The sequence below is a fragment of the Peromyscus californicus genome, unplaced genomic scaffold (genome assembly GCF_007827085.1).
Source record: "Peromyscus californicus insignis strain IS unplaced genomic scaffold, ASM782708v3 Scaffold_24__1_contigs__length_46423439, whole genome shotgun sequence".
Taxonomy (NCBI): domain Eukaryota; kingdom Metazoa; phylum Chordata; class Mammalia; order Rodentia; family Cricetidae; genus Peromyscus; species Peromyscus californicus.
Genome location: NW_026294535.1, coordinates 3,899,129 through 3,914,165, shown reverse-complemented (window position 1 = coordinate 3,914,165; position 15,037 = coordinate 3,899,129). Strand labels below are relative to the sequence as shown.

General features: G+C 47.3%; 1 protein-coding gene across 1 annotated transcript; it reads right to left on the bottom strand.

The window, feature by feature from the left end:
• Positions 1–355: 355 nt before the first annotated feature.
• Positions 356–14,609, bottom strand: LOC128119621 (serine/threonine-protein kinase PLK1-like). Its single transcript, XM_052752985.1, is given in 7 exon segments — positions 356–5,110; positions 8,830–9,003; positions 9,006–9,048; positions 10,446–10,539; positions 11,257–11,391; positions 12,270–12,442; positions 12,774–14,609. Coding segments are annotated over 7 exon segments (1,278 nt in total). The 5' UTR covers positions 13,179–14,609; the 3' UTR covers positions 356–4,856.
• Between the last annotated feature and the right edge of the window lie 428 nt (positions 14,610–15,037).

The window sequence follows — 15,037 nt, the reverse complement described above, 5'->3', positions numbered from 1 at the left end:
GATGGAAGAGAACATGATTCTGCTGGAGAAGGATGAGAAGGACTTGGCAGTCATGTGCTGTGAGGAGAGGCTACAGGACGGGAGCTGGAGATGCAGCACCAGCTGCTGCTCCAGCAGAAAGACCAGGAGCAGAATGCCATCCTGGATGCCCAGGTGGGTCTGAACATGCTCCTGAAGCCAGGGATGCATGAGGGAGCAAGGATCAGGGTGTCACTGCTGTGAGATGGTCTGTATGTCAAGTGTGTTGCTGATTGGTCAATAAATAAAACCCTGATTGGCCAGTGACCAGGCAGAAAGTATAGGCGGGACAAGGAGGAGAATAAAACTGGGAAGTGGAAGTCTGAGTCAGAGACACTGCCAGCCGCCACGATGAGAAACAGCATGTGAAGATGCCGGTAAGCCACAAGCCACGTAGCAAGGTATAGATTTATAGAAATGGATTAATTTAAGCTGTAAGAACAGTTAGCAAGAAGCCTGCCATGGCCATACAGTTTGTAACCAATATAAGTCTCTGTGTTTACTTGTTTGGGTCTGAGCGGCTGTGGGACTGGCAGATGAGAGAGATTTGTCCTGACTGTGAGCCAGGCAGGAAAACTCTAGCTACATGTCACCACTTGCATTCTGCCCACTCTGCTTAGGCTCCTGATGTTAGCATAGACTGTGTATGGACACCTGTGTCTGCCACAAGACATGCAGAATCCTTGCCACCTGCCAGCTGATGGCAGCAATGTCAGGTGCCATCCCACCCTGGTGCCTAGCACAGCAACAGTATCCCATCAAGGGCAGATCAGAGGGGTTCCTGTTTCCCGGATAAGATGGTTAAGTCAGCCTCCAACCTTGTGACTTTCCTATGGCCAGGAAACCTGTGGCTGGAGGCTGCCAACACCCTGTTGGCTGCATTCTCAATCTGCTAGGGAATCCTGGGGCAATTTTCTAAAGCTAAGCACATGGATTCCATGACTGTACCCTTAACACAAATGCCAGTATAACCATCCCCATTTTCTGAGTGTCAGATTAAAGGCATGTGTCACTACTACTTGGCAATATAGCCTCCCTCCAAAACATGCATTTACCTGTATTCAGATTGTTAGCCTAGCCTACAGAACAATTTTAGAGTGTTTGATGATTGGGTGTCTTTCAGGGATTTGAAGCCTATGGGTCTCAAACTGAGTATTCCCAATCCATAAGTGCTTGTACGTATGAATATCTGACAATTTTCTCTCAAGTTTTATAAAAATCTAGTGAAGTTATACATAAACTTGCTGGAGTTGAGTGACTTCAGTGTAGAAGCTTAGTTCTGAGTTTTCTTTGTATTTCATAATCGTTTTCTGAGACTTGTTTTTTTGAGAAAGGGCTTCTCTGTAGTCTTGGCTGTCATGGAACTCACTCTATAGACCAGGCTGGCCTCAAACCCACAGAGATACCCCTGCCTCTGCTTCCTAAGTACTGGTATTAAAGGGGTGTGCCACAGCCTGACTGGGAAAGTAATCCTGTTGGTAGGGTTCTTGCCTAGTGTAAATGATGCCCTGGGTTCTATTCCCAGCACTGCACAGAACCTCCCGTGGTGGTGCATGTCTGTACTTCAGAACATGAGAAGCGGAGGCAGGAGGATCAGAAGGTGCTGCTTTGTCCTTTGTACTGCTGTGACATTAGTTCACTTCCCCACATTCTTAACCTTAGGTAAACACTGACACTGTGTCCTACCTAGCTCATTAGGTCAGAACAGATGAGAACCAGCACCTTTTTTTCTATGTAGCTTGAACTCAGGATCCTCCCGCCTCACCTTCCTGAGTGCCACAATTACAGGCTACCTATCCAGTCACAATCATGTGAAGCATAGTGAAGGTTAAAAAGTCATTTTCTAAACCCGGCATGATGCTTGTAACCCTGGCCCTCAGGAAGTGGGAAGTAGAGAATTCAAGGCCGACCTAAACTAGGGAGTAAGAACCCATGTCAACAAAATCCTTTTCTAAGTCATGGTTTCTCAACCTGGGCGGTACTGATTCAGAAAAGAAAACTGTCAGGGAAAGGGTGGGTAGTTCCCTGTAGCCTATGCCATGTTATACTGTGGCATGCTTAGCAGCATCCCTGGCCTCACAGGTTGATAGAGGTACTTTCTTCCCAAGGCAAGTCAGCCAAAATGCCTCCAGACATTGTCTAATGTCCTCTCAGCTGCAGATCAGCCCCTGATGGAGAGTGCCTTGGGGAAGAGGGACTGGATTGTCCCCTGGGAATAGATGAGCAGGCTTGGAGGGGCCTCTTCCTGAGAGAAGGGACCCAGTGAATTATCCCTACAGCCCATTTCTCCACCTACATCTCTGAAAAGGTTCCAGTCCTAAAAGAGGATTATCAGTGCAAGACATACTCCATGTCATGAAGAAAAAATTGTGTTCTAGAGCCTAGGTGGGACATGGATCAGGGATGGCCTGCCATAACTGAGTCAGTGTCCTTGTCCTGACCATCCCCAGAAGCACCACTATAGGAAGCTCCCAACTGAAGTACACCAGGCTGTGGGCCAAGTCCCTGCAGGCTACATCCATTATTTCACACACTGCTTCCCGAGGCTGCTGCTACACACTCACCATGCCCTGAGAACCTGTGCTTCTGAGAGCTTCTTCCTGCCCTACTAGTCACCAACTTTGGATGCTGGGAGGTCCTGCCAGATTTCAAAGAGCTGAGACAACCAGGTGCCCCAAAGGTGGACCAAGGAGTTAAGGCTGTGGCTCAACCTTGTCTAGGGATCATCAACATATTGGACAGTAGTTTAACAGCCTGAGGCTGTTGGAACAGAGAAATACACTGGGTTCGGGGTACTCACAAAAACACAGGAGAAGAAAAGATATGCACATATATTGAATAAATATAAAGCCAAGGAAAGAACAGTCTCAAATTCAATAGAAATATATCTATACAAGTTATACAGTAGACTGAGGGCAGGGGAAGAGGTTATAAACTCAGATCCAAACATATACAAAAATAACTTACACAGCAGCCCCTTCCCCACCCAGCCGCATGGATAGGGCTACTGAACAGCAGTCCCAGAAGTCCAGCAATGCAGCCCCAGGCAGAGCTTGCAGAGTGAAGGGGCACCAGCCCAAAGGACGGAGGCCTAGGAGTTGTCCTGGAGTCTGCTGTTGGGAGACTTTGAGCTCAGCAGCCTGTCTAGCATGGTGTGGGCATAGCATAGCTGTCTACCCAGTTCCTCGCAGCAGCCATATTCCTCCAGAGGGCTCAAGCAGGATGTGTGGAAGTCCTGGTTCTTGATGCAGGTCACAGCTGCCATCATGGGGCACAGAATAAGTTTGGTGTGGTCCTTGGAGGGAAGAAGGGAGTGAGTGAAAAGCTCAGCTGGTGCCTGAGGTTGAGGCAAAGGGGAGGAAGGCTCCCCACCTGGTGAAAGGAACAGCACTTCCACCCCACCCAGCCACCTCAAGTACAGGCCCCTACACACCTGGAAGAAATTAATCTGTATAGCGCCGTTGCTGAGGTGCAGGACAATGGCATGGCTTGTGCGGAGCCATTTTTTCAGGTAGGGCAGATGGGCCAGCTCATCACCTTCCCGGGGTGTGGTGTTGGCCCCTGCCTCCGTGTTGTTGGCCCCCGCCTTCTGCAGGTGTTCATTCATGTAACTTCGCAAATGCTGGAGGAGAGTGATCTGGTTGGAGAGTTGAGGCAGGGATTCCAGAATGAGAGCCTGACCCTGAGGCAGCCCCCATACCCTGCCACACCCTCTTACAGTAGCCAGTTCCCACCTTCTTCATCAAGGAGTCAGGGTGGGAGCTCATGGTGGGGTAAGACTCCATACCCTCATGGTCTATGTACTGGAGGCTGTCGCCATCATTGTAGATTACGAGGCATGTTGAGTCATTAAAGAGTGCCCCTGTACTGTTGTCACAGAGCTGATACCCTAATGGGCAGGGGGAGGCCTATCTTAGAAAGGCAGGAGGAGGTGGACAAAGGCTGGGAATAGCTCAGTAGTAGAGTGCTTGCATGTATTAGGCCCTAACAATTCTTGGTAACACAGCCACACAATTACAGACATCACTCACTTGTTCACTCAAAGGCTACTATGGCAACACCATCCCCTGCCCATCATACATTCTGGAGACACCTACCAAGTCCATACTTCATTGATTGGTCTACCCACTGGCTGACCCAGAAGATGGGGATGAATGCAGGATCCTCAGCCTCCTCTGGGATAGAAACAGAGAACTGGTTAGGCCAGCCCCTTCTTCTGTCTTCTCAGATAATCCTCCCCAGAGCTGGGGGGGGGCACCCTATGAAGCCTGTGGAGGGCTCTGACGGCACAAACCTATACACCCAAATTGCAGCCCAGGACGTCAAGTCCCAATTCGTTAAGTGGGCCCCTTTATTGTGTCTCAGGAACTGTGGTAGGTGTGGATAGGAAAAGAAAACCCTAGGCTTCTAGAAGGACCCACATACCAACCAGAGGGATGAAGAGTAATCAAAGTCATTAACATCAGGGCTGGTGGAAAGCCTAGTGCCCCAGATTAAAGTGCTGAAGAAACTGAGCAGATCCAACAATTCCTGCAACGCTAGAACCACCTCAGTGCACACGAGTCCCAACTGCAGATGCATGAATGTGTTGGGAAGAAATGTTATGGAGAATTTCATCAGGTTAGGAAGTGCTGGCAGTGGGAGTCAGGGTGGTGACAGTGGGCACAAAAGCCCTGAGGCTGGAGCTGACCTGAGTCTCTTGAGGACCAAGGGATTAATTCCCTGGGCAGAAAGGAGACAACAGACACAGCTGTGCAGAGGTGACCTATCAGTCACCTACAGAGTGAGATGGGGCAGAAACAGGCAGAAGGCACACCAGGAGGGCCTTGGGTGTCAGGCTAACTCATCTGGATGTTGATCTCCAGGAAATGGGGGATCTGCTTGCTGACTGAGATACCCTGCCTTCTCCAGATGGGAAGTCCCCTGCAGGACTCACCTTGCTGCACCAGCCTTCGCTCTGAGGGCTTGGAGGCATTGACCCTGGTCAGCTGCTGCAGCATGTCACTGAGGTGGCACTTGATGGCCTCACCTGTCCCCCAAACCACTGGTTCCTCCTTTTCCCAGGGACGGTCAGGCAAGGGTCTCTCTACACCTAAGAAGGTGACATGGCCATTAGCCAGGCACAAAACCGCTGGAGGGAGCACAGGCCTGCCTGCCACAGCCAGCACTCTTCCCACAGTCCCATCAGCTCTCACTGCTGTGGGAACTGAGTCAGGACCGCGTTGGTGTGTCAGGTATATGGTGCTTACTGAGAGGCCACAAAGCTTCAGGAGCTCAGGCCTCTGCTCCAACAGCCTGCCCTTCCAGGACACCTGCTGTTGCTGTCACTCAGGGAGGCAGCCTGAAGGCACCAATTCAAGCAAAGAACGAACAAAGGGTGCCTTGTGCATCCAGGAAGGTGGAAGAATGGGTGAAGCGCAGTGTAAGCCTTTTGCTTTGTGTGCTTACAGATAAGTGAGTCTAATGAAATCCACACTGAAGCATTAGTTGGCCTATGGTGATCAGGGCTGCGCTGGTCACTGTTGCTGTCTTTATTCTTGAACAATTCACTTCCCCAAACCAGCATGTGTCAGTTCTCCATTGAAACTGGACATTCCCTAAATTTTCAATTAAAAACAACAATCCCACCATTCTGTATATTAAGAACTTAAGTGTGAAATAAAATATCCAAGCTCTGATTTTAAAACTAGCCAAAAAGGGGCTGGAGAGATGGCTCAGCCACTAAGAGCACTGGCTATTCTTGTCAAAAACCTGGCTTTGGTTCCCAGCATTCTCATGGAGGCTCACAACCACCTGTAACTCCAGTTCCAGGAGATCCAAGACCATCTTCTGGCCTCTGTGGTCACCAGGCATTCATGTGCTACACATTCACATATGCATGTAAAACACCCATTCACAGGAAAAACAAAATGAGACTGTTTGCAGAATATGTAAAATCAAACTTGTCCAAATAAAACTATTGAAAATGGAGGACGACTACTCCAGGATCACATATCACATGATACAATTCTCTACCTTTGGATAATCTAGAAAATGTCTATAAAACATTTTCATTTATTGCTACTTTACTAAGAAAAAAAGAATCCTAAAGGAGCAGTATTTTAATACCTCCCCATAAGATAGGACCACAAGTCCAGCACTACAGGAAAGGGGAACAGAAAAGGGGGCTCAGCAATAGCTCAATTAACAGAGTGCTTGTCTAGTGTGAAGCCCTGAATTAACATTCTCAGCTCCTTATAAACTGGCCATGGTGGTCCATGCCTGTAATCCTAGCACTCAGGAGACAGAGGCAGAAGGAACAGAAGCTCAAGGTCATCCTTGGCTACTGGGAATTCTAAGCAGACTGGGCCACATGAGACACTGTCTCAAAAATTTAAAGGGGAAAATAATTACAGAAATAATTACTACACCAAGACCCACCTGTGGGTGCCAAAATTGATAGGCAGCAGTTTTTCAAACAACTTCCTGCAAGATATTTATCAATGACCGAAAAAACAGTATCTGTAGCAGAGACAGCCTTGTCTCCCCGACACACTGAAAAGAGCACATCCCCTCTGCAACATTCCTGCTCAGAATGGAGAATCTCCCCTAAATCATGAGGAAGCAACAAACCCAACAGGAAAGACACTCATCAGCACCCTCTGAAAGTGTCAAGGTCACAAGACACAAGGAAAAACCCAGAGACTGTCACAGGCTAGAGGAAACTAAGAAGCTGAGGTCTCTAAATGCCATGTGCAGTACTGACTTGCACCCTGGTACAGAACAAGGTGATGTTAATGGGGAATCTGTTTGACTGACATGAGGACTGGAGTTTGTTGACAGGATTATCTTGTGGTTAACGTTTTAGTTTTGGTAATTACTCTGTGGTAGAGAGATGCTGATAGTGGAGGAAGCTGGGGGAAGGGCACATAGGAAGTCAGCTCTATTTTGTTTATAACACTTTGTATAGCCCTAAAATTATTCCAAAAAATCCAAGTCATTGAGTCAGGGTGAGGCACACATTGGTAACCCCAGCATTTGGCAGTTCAAGGCTAGCCTGAACAACATGAGACTCTGTCTCAAAGCACCAAAACCGAAACTAAATCATCGCAAGTCATTTGCCTAAAAATGTAAATCTAATTGAACAGACAAACTGAGAACTTTATATTAAATTGGTGGTATAGCCACACAGAGAAACAAAGTCCTTCAAGTTACTTCTCAAAGACTACAACCCTTAATGAAATATGTTAAGGTCAAATAAAACTGCAAGAAAAAAATAGTAATTCTAAATACAGTGGCACACTCCTATAAGCCCAGCATCTGGGGGGAGAGGGGGTAGTGAGGCCAGAGATTTCAAACCTGAGGCCAGTCTTGGCTTCATAGTCTGTTTCAATAAATAAATATATAAATAAATAAATAAATAAATAAATAAATAAATAAATAAATAAATAAATAAATAAAAGGAAGGAGGGAAGGAGGGAGGGAGGGAGGGAGGGAGGGAGTAAAAAAAAAAAGAATGCTACCAGGTGAGGTGGCTCACGCCTTTGATCCTAGCACTTGGAAGGCAGAAACAGGTGGATCTCTGTGAGCTGGAGGCCAGCTTGAGCTACATAGTGAGATCTTGTCTCAAAAAAAAAGGAAGGAATGAAGGAAGGAAGGAAGGAAGGAAGGAAGGAAGGAAGGAAGGAAAGAAGGAAGGAAGGAAGGAAGAAAGAAAGAAAGAAAGAAAGAAAGAAAGAAAGAAAGAAAGAAAGAAAGAAAGAAAAAGAAAGAGAGAAAGAAAGAAAAGAAGGAAAACAAAAAAGAAAAAGAAATTGTGAAGACAATATGGGGTTGGATTAATGCTCACAGTCCTGAAGGTTGTGCTGATGTCTGTCATGTCTGTTTTCAAGAAGTATACACAGAAGCACTAACAGAAGAAAGTTTGCTCTTGGGGCAGGAGAGATGGCTCAGCGGTTAAGAGCACTGACTGCTCTTCCAGAGGTTCTGAGTTCAATTCCCAGTAACCACATGGTGGCTCATAGCCACCTGTAATGAGATCTGGTGTCCTCATTATAAATAAATAAATTTAAAAAATAAACAAAGTTTGCTCTTAATCAGTTAAGAGAAACACATAGAGGATTGATGATGAAAACATCAAAAGAAATGTAAACAGACTGGGAAAAGAGAGTCAGATGCTTCCTGTTCATTCTTCTACCTATTTAATCCTTCGTTTTCTTTTTCAGACAGTTTCTCTAACAGCTCTGGCTGTCCTGGTACTCGCTCTGTAGACCAGGCGGGCCTCAAACACACAGATGTACTTTAAGTGTAAAATGGCAGACTGCTGGAGTTGGCTGTAGTGACATTTCAAAAGTGAGATGTGCTGACAAACTTGTAATCCAGAGCCCTAGGCAGGTGGACTGACTCCAGAGCAGCCTGGTGACAGTGAGAGACCTTCTCCTGACAGACAAAACACAAGCACTCAAAGGGGTGAAAGGTGCAGAGTGAACCATGGCTGAGAATGAGAATGAGGATGGGTGCCGTGTTATACTCCATGTCTATACCTGACAAGTTCCAGCATTCAACAAAAACATGCAAAGGAGACGATAGAGACTTTTAAACATAATCAAAAATAATTTCCTGGGCTTGGTGTTCAGTCCATTTTTTTCCTTATCAGATCAAATGGGTTGATTCAGTCTGTTCTTCCTGCCAAGCCCAAGGGTCAGAAGAACCCAGGGACCAGACCTCAAAGATAGGACCCACCTCTGGGGGCAGAGTAAGGTGCATGCACCCTGAAATGCATCCTGGAAATATGGGCTCTCTGTAGTCTACCCTACCAAGACCAAGCTTCACCTTTCTCGAGGACCATGAGAGGCTTCCTGCTGCTGGGGTCCAGGCTGCTGGGAGCCACTGACAACCTTGGTGGGATGGTGAGGCAGGTGATGGGCAGACGGGCAGGGATATAGCCAGAAGTGAAGAACTCATCTTTGAGCAACTCCTCAATGGTGGGGCGGGCAGTGGGTTTTCCTGAAGCATCTTCTGGATGAGGGAGGCAGCAATGGGATTGATGTGCTGGAGGGGAGAAGCAGAGCCTAAGTGAGATGAGACAGGGACCCCACCTGACATGTGGCTGCTCCTATCTCAAATATACCATAGTTCAGTGGCCGTAAGCTCCACCAGGTCCTCCACCCCAGCTTTAGCAAGGACCAGTGTGACCCTGCTTGTGAGAAGGATCATTTCCTGCCACTTGGCACTCAGCATTAACTTGGGACGATTTCCCCAGCTTGCCCTTGCAAAGCACATTTAGTTATTTACTACTAGAGGGGCCTCCAGGTCCCCAGACCTGTGTTTAAATCCCAGTTCCGCCCCCATGATTCCAGCTCTGACAAATAGCCTGGGCTTTCTGGGCCCACCAAGGCGTATCTGTAGAATGGGGGAGCAGTACCATACCTGGGACCCCACCACGTGGGACACCTGGTATATGGGATAAGACCTAGAACAGGCCTGTCAGTCAGAGCATTAACTCTAGGCTTCTTATGTATCAGGAATGCAGTCTTGTATATTTAATTCATTTGGGCCTCACAAAAACTCCTAAAAGACTCCCTCCCCCTATATAGTTTGAGTCAGGATCTCCCTATGTAGCTCAGGCTATCCTGGAACTTGAGGTTCCCCTGCCTCAGCCTCACAAAAGTGAAGACTACTCACTCCACTACTATGCCGCACTTTAGATGAAGAAGCAGGCTCAGAATTGAGAAAGTGCCCCTGTCTGAGAATACACACAGCCTAGGTGATAAAGCCAGAACTTATACTACAGCAGTCCAGCTGGCTCAAGCCAGTCCATGCTGTCTGCAGTGAGCTGATTCTCTGTGAAATAGCTACTCTATATACAAGTCAAGGACACCAATTTGAAAGTGGTCATATGTCCCAGGTAGACCTAGTCCCCAGAAATGGGTTATCCCTTCAAACGGATGTATGCCATTGGTTGTGAAAAAAAGATGTCATTTTGTCACTGGAAGCCCTTGGGGAAACTTAAACTTTGTAGATGGGAAACCTGGTTCACAAGAGTCAAGCCATCATCTGCTAAACACAGCTCAGCTAGGTGGAGATGGTCCATGTCCCAAGCTTAAGCACGTCTGCCTCTTCTCCATTTTCTCCCTGCACTTTACATCCATTCAGGAAGCTAGGCATGGGACTCAGTTGGCAGAGTGCTTGCCTATAAGCACAAAACCCAGTTCAGTTCCCAGTATACCCCATAAAGCCAGCATGGTGCTGCATGCCTATAATCTCAACACTTGGGAGGTAGAGGCAGGAGAATTTGACATTCAAACTCAACATGCAGCGAGTTCAAGGCCAGCCTTCACACATACATTCTCTGTGGCTATACTAGAGGCAAGGCTCTGTCCTCAGGATATAGCTGGGCTCAGTGAATAGCTTTTGGGTGAAACAAAATAAAATTGTGTTGCTGTCACCTTGGGAACACTGTATTCATTTGGTTTCATCCGGAGGTAGGTTTCTTTTTCGAATGAGGTCTCAAAAGGTGGCTTGCCCACTAGCAAGGTGTACCTGGAGGTACAAGGAAGAATTTTGCTCAAACTCCCAGGAAAGTCCAAATGCATAAGTCATTGTCTAGGGGAAGGGGGCTGTGCTGGATTCACTGACTAGGAAAAGATGGGGATGGTCTCCAAGTCTGTCTAGTGCCACGGTAACCTTGGCTAGGACAAGCCCTCAGAAGAATGTAGCTGATAACACCCGGATACTAAGGGGTCAGGAATTCCCCAGCTCTGGGCTGCAGTAATAGAGGACTCCAAGTACCACAGAGGCCACTGCTATCCACCACAGGCCACCATGATGGGACTTCTGCCTACCATCAGCCTTTCTGGTGATCTGATTCTCCTATCAGTGCTCATCAGTGCTTCCAAAGCTTTCTTGAAAGTCATCCAAGGACACAATTAAACCCAGGTTCAGAACTAAGATTCCATAGTCCTAACAAGCTTTCAGGTGTTGATGGTTTGGGTCTGTGCATGCTTTTAGTAAACAGCAAAGAGCTGGAGGAAGAATTGTAGAGACTTTCTTGTCCCTTCTCTGGACCATAAGTCCAAGCTACAGGAAATCCTATATCCTACACCAGATTAATAAGGAAATAGGGCTTCATGTGGGCAATCTGCTCCCTGAAATAGCCTTTCTATAAAGAAGAAGGATCCAGAGGGTAAGGTCAACTGGGTGAAGTGCCTCAGAAAGCCCCATTGAGACCCATAGCTCCTGAGTCCGTTCCCAACTTACATGATGCACCCGATGGACCATACATCCTCCTCAAAACTTCCCAGTCTCACCGCTTCGGGAGCTACGAAGTTCTGGGGGCTACAAAAGGTCTTCATTTGTTCCTCTTCATATTCCACTTTGGTTGCCAGCCCGAAACCCCCGGGACAGAGGAAAGAAGAGAGGACGCTCAGCTGCTAGGTCTGGGTCATCTGTGGTTGCAGACAGCTGCCTCAGGTCTGACCATTGAGAATCAGACTCCAAAGTCTCTGTTCCGGGAACCTTTCTACTTTGCTGGCCCTGGGTGGCCTCCCACTGCCCTTTACACTGCTCTTTTAGATAGCAGGGCTAGGGTGGCAAAATGGCTCTGTAGGTAAAGGTGCATGCCTCTAAGACAGATGGCTTGAGTTGACCCTGGGACCCACACAGTGCAAGGAGACAACTGACTCCTGAAAGTTACCTTCTATCCCCACCCCTCACATAAATAAATGAAATTTAAACCACATGACAACAGAATTAGATGCACTAGGGAACCAAGTAAATACTCTTCGTGACTGCTGATGGACAAGGTAAGAAAGGTGACATGGGAATAGGGACTGAGGCAAATCAGAGAGTCTCAAGGGAACAGGACTTTTCAGCTCAGTAAAGAGACAGCTGAGGGAATGCTGCCAGCCTTGCTCCATGGCATACGTCTAGACCTCCAGTTTAAAAAGGAAACTGACTGAGGAGCACCTGGCTCAGTGCTATGAGATAGGGTAGTAATTGGGGGAGGCACCCCCAAGTAAACTATTTTCAGAACTACTGTATTGAGGTACACAAGACAGCAACAGCAAACACAAAAACAAAAAGAGCAAATGCATCTGAAGGCAAGACACTGGCGTGTGGGCCCCTCACCCTCCATTTCTAGACTAGAGGGTATTCTGGAGGGCAGCACCTCCATGTCCCACCGGCCCTCCATTTCTCTGGCTCCCATTCTCCCAGATTCCCTCTCCTTGCCTCCTCTTGTACTGGCACCACGCACCTGCAGGTCCAGCACCTCACCTATTTTCACCTCCAGATCCTCCTTCAGGAAGACGTTGCTCAACCTAAGGTTCCTGTGAATGACCTGATTGTGGTGCAGGTACTGACAGCCCAGGATTATCTGCCTTAGGTAGTAGCGCACCTCCAGCTGGGTCAGGGCTTTCCTCCTCTTGTGCAGCTCCAGGAGGGACTGAGGAAGAAGGAAGAAGTTACTGAAGCCCACCGAAAAGGGTGGCCAGCTGGATGGGACCAGGACTAAGCTCTCGGGATTAAAGGGAGGTCTTGGCGGACTCCTGATGATTCTGCCCATACACTGGTCATTATCATTCACAGGACCCTCTCCTGTTAATGCATGCTCTTACCGAGAGTCTTTTCTCAACCCCACTTAGCACCCTCACTAGAAGCCTTTTCATAATTGCTTGAAACCCAAGCACTCCTCTAAGGCTACTCCAAGGCATCAGTAGCCCTTTGCCAGCAAATTCACGGTGTGGGCACCCCAGTACCACAGCAGAAACACTCACCCTCTCCCAACAAAGCTCCAAAACCATAAACACAAATTCACTGTCTTCAAAAACGCTATGGAAGCCTACAACGTGTTGATGTGAGAGGCTGCGGTGAATGGAAATCTCTTTGGACAGCTTCTCCTTCTGGGAGGGTGTGAGCAAAGACTTAGGCACCATCTTGGCTGCGAACACCTCCTTCGTGTTTTGGTCTGAGATCTCAAAGCATTTGACAAAGCCTGCTTTACTCAGAAAGCGTCCCCTTACATAAAGGCGCCTGCTGCCTTTGTCCACTAAGACCTCTGGAATCTTTTTCAACAGTGGGGCAGCCACTGGGGCAATGGGACCTGCATCTCCCTGGACCCTGGCTTTCCGCAGGTCAGCTGGTACTCGAGCCAGCTTTCCAGCTTTGGCTGCTGCCTTCATGCTCCTAAACTTGCTCTGCTCCCCCTGGAATTCAAACAAGGCACTGGGAATCTTTCAAAGGCCTGTGCGTTGCTGATTGGCCACGGGGATTTAAAACAGAAGCCACCCAGCACTCTGCATCATGTGAGTGCTCTAATGGTGCAGTTCCTTTTAAAACCTGTTATCTTGTGAGCAAGAAACTTGATGGGCGGGGACTTGAGGATTGAATGCACGTGGGATAGCCTGGGAAACCAAGAACTAATCGGATACAGGTTAGTTGATTCTGTTAGTCTTCTTGTGGTGTCCTTGACTCCTCTGGCTCCTACAATCCTTTCTCCTCCTGTTCTCTAGGATTCACTGAACTCCTTCTAGTATTTGGCTGTGAGTTTGCATCAGTTTCCATCCTTTGGTGAACGGTGCCTCTCTGTTAACTTTTTTAGAAAGATCATTTGCAGATTGCCCTGTGCCCTGTGGCCACTAGATCTATGGTCAAGTCCACAGTGGTCTTCAACCTCGGTATAGACAGCCACCCTTAAGCTGAGTCTTCCTCTAGCTATTTGCAAAGTTCCCAAGGTAGAAGAAAACTTTGCTCCTCTGAGCATTTGAAAGGAAGTATTTGGTTACGAGTGTTTCTCCTTTCACTGAATTATTCCAGGATTCATGTCTGGGTGGTGACATTATGTGCCATAGTCACTCATATGAAGTCCATTTATGTATGGGGTGAAATTTAAGGATGAGAACATCACCCTGAAAGTTCAGGTCCTGGTATTTTGTCCATGGCAAACGATGAACCAAGACAAACAATTTCCAGTTTTCATCTGCACTGCAGAGACTCAGTGGTTTCGTAGCAAACACATGGTCCTTGGGAATGCTAAAGAAGACACGAGCATTGTTGAAGCCATGAGCACCTTGGGTCCAAGAAGAGCAAGTTCAGCAAGATGCTCACCACTGCCGACTATGGGACAGCTGTGACAGTTCCGACTGACATACACCTTAAACACCAGACCCTCCCATCTGCAGCTCCGAGGGCACCCATCCATCTGTGGCACCCATCCTTCTGCTATTGATATCTTATAGTCCTTGAGTCCTGCTGCTCTTCTTTGGGTTTGTAATTTCCTCATTCCCCTGAAGTTGAGCTGAATTGCACAGTTAAGATTATTATTACGAGTAGAAACTAAATAAGGGAAAAAAGACACCATGTTATAACAAATCAATACCTTCAATCTAAAAAGTGTTTTATTTTGCCAAGTAGAGGGGAGGCTGGGGAGGAGCTGGTAGTTCAATCTTGGGGTAGCAAGCTGAAAAGCCAGACAAACACTAGAGCTGCTAATTTCCTTCCAATGCTCCTTTGATGCTAAAGCATCTGTATTCTGATTCCTAAATGCCTTCCTAAACACCTCCTGACAGCTTCCCTTGTAAACACATGCAACTCCTCCAGACCTTGGCTGCTGCTTTGAAAGCTGCTGAAATAGTGCTGCTAGGCAAGGGAACCTCTGAATGTTACTTTCTTTATAGAGAAGCGAAGAGGCCTAACTTAACATTAGGGCAGCCATGACAGGCTGCAAACTAACAATATTAGAACTAGGTCTCACCATTACAATAACCAGGAAAAGCTACAAATGTACCCTGCAGGAGACCAATCAGAATTGAGATAAACAAGTACTAAGTGCTCTAGAATATTAAAGATAGCTTACTTACTTTGTATATAGATTGCCAATTTCCTTGCAGCCAGTACCAACCACTGTTTGACAAAACTTCTGTTACCTCACTCCTGCCCAATCAGGAGTTCAACCCCCATCTGAATCCAGAATTCCCCTAACCCCTATCCTTTACTCCTTAAAAACTCTGCCTCAGCTGAGCTTGATGCTCTCCCTGATCCA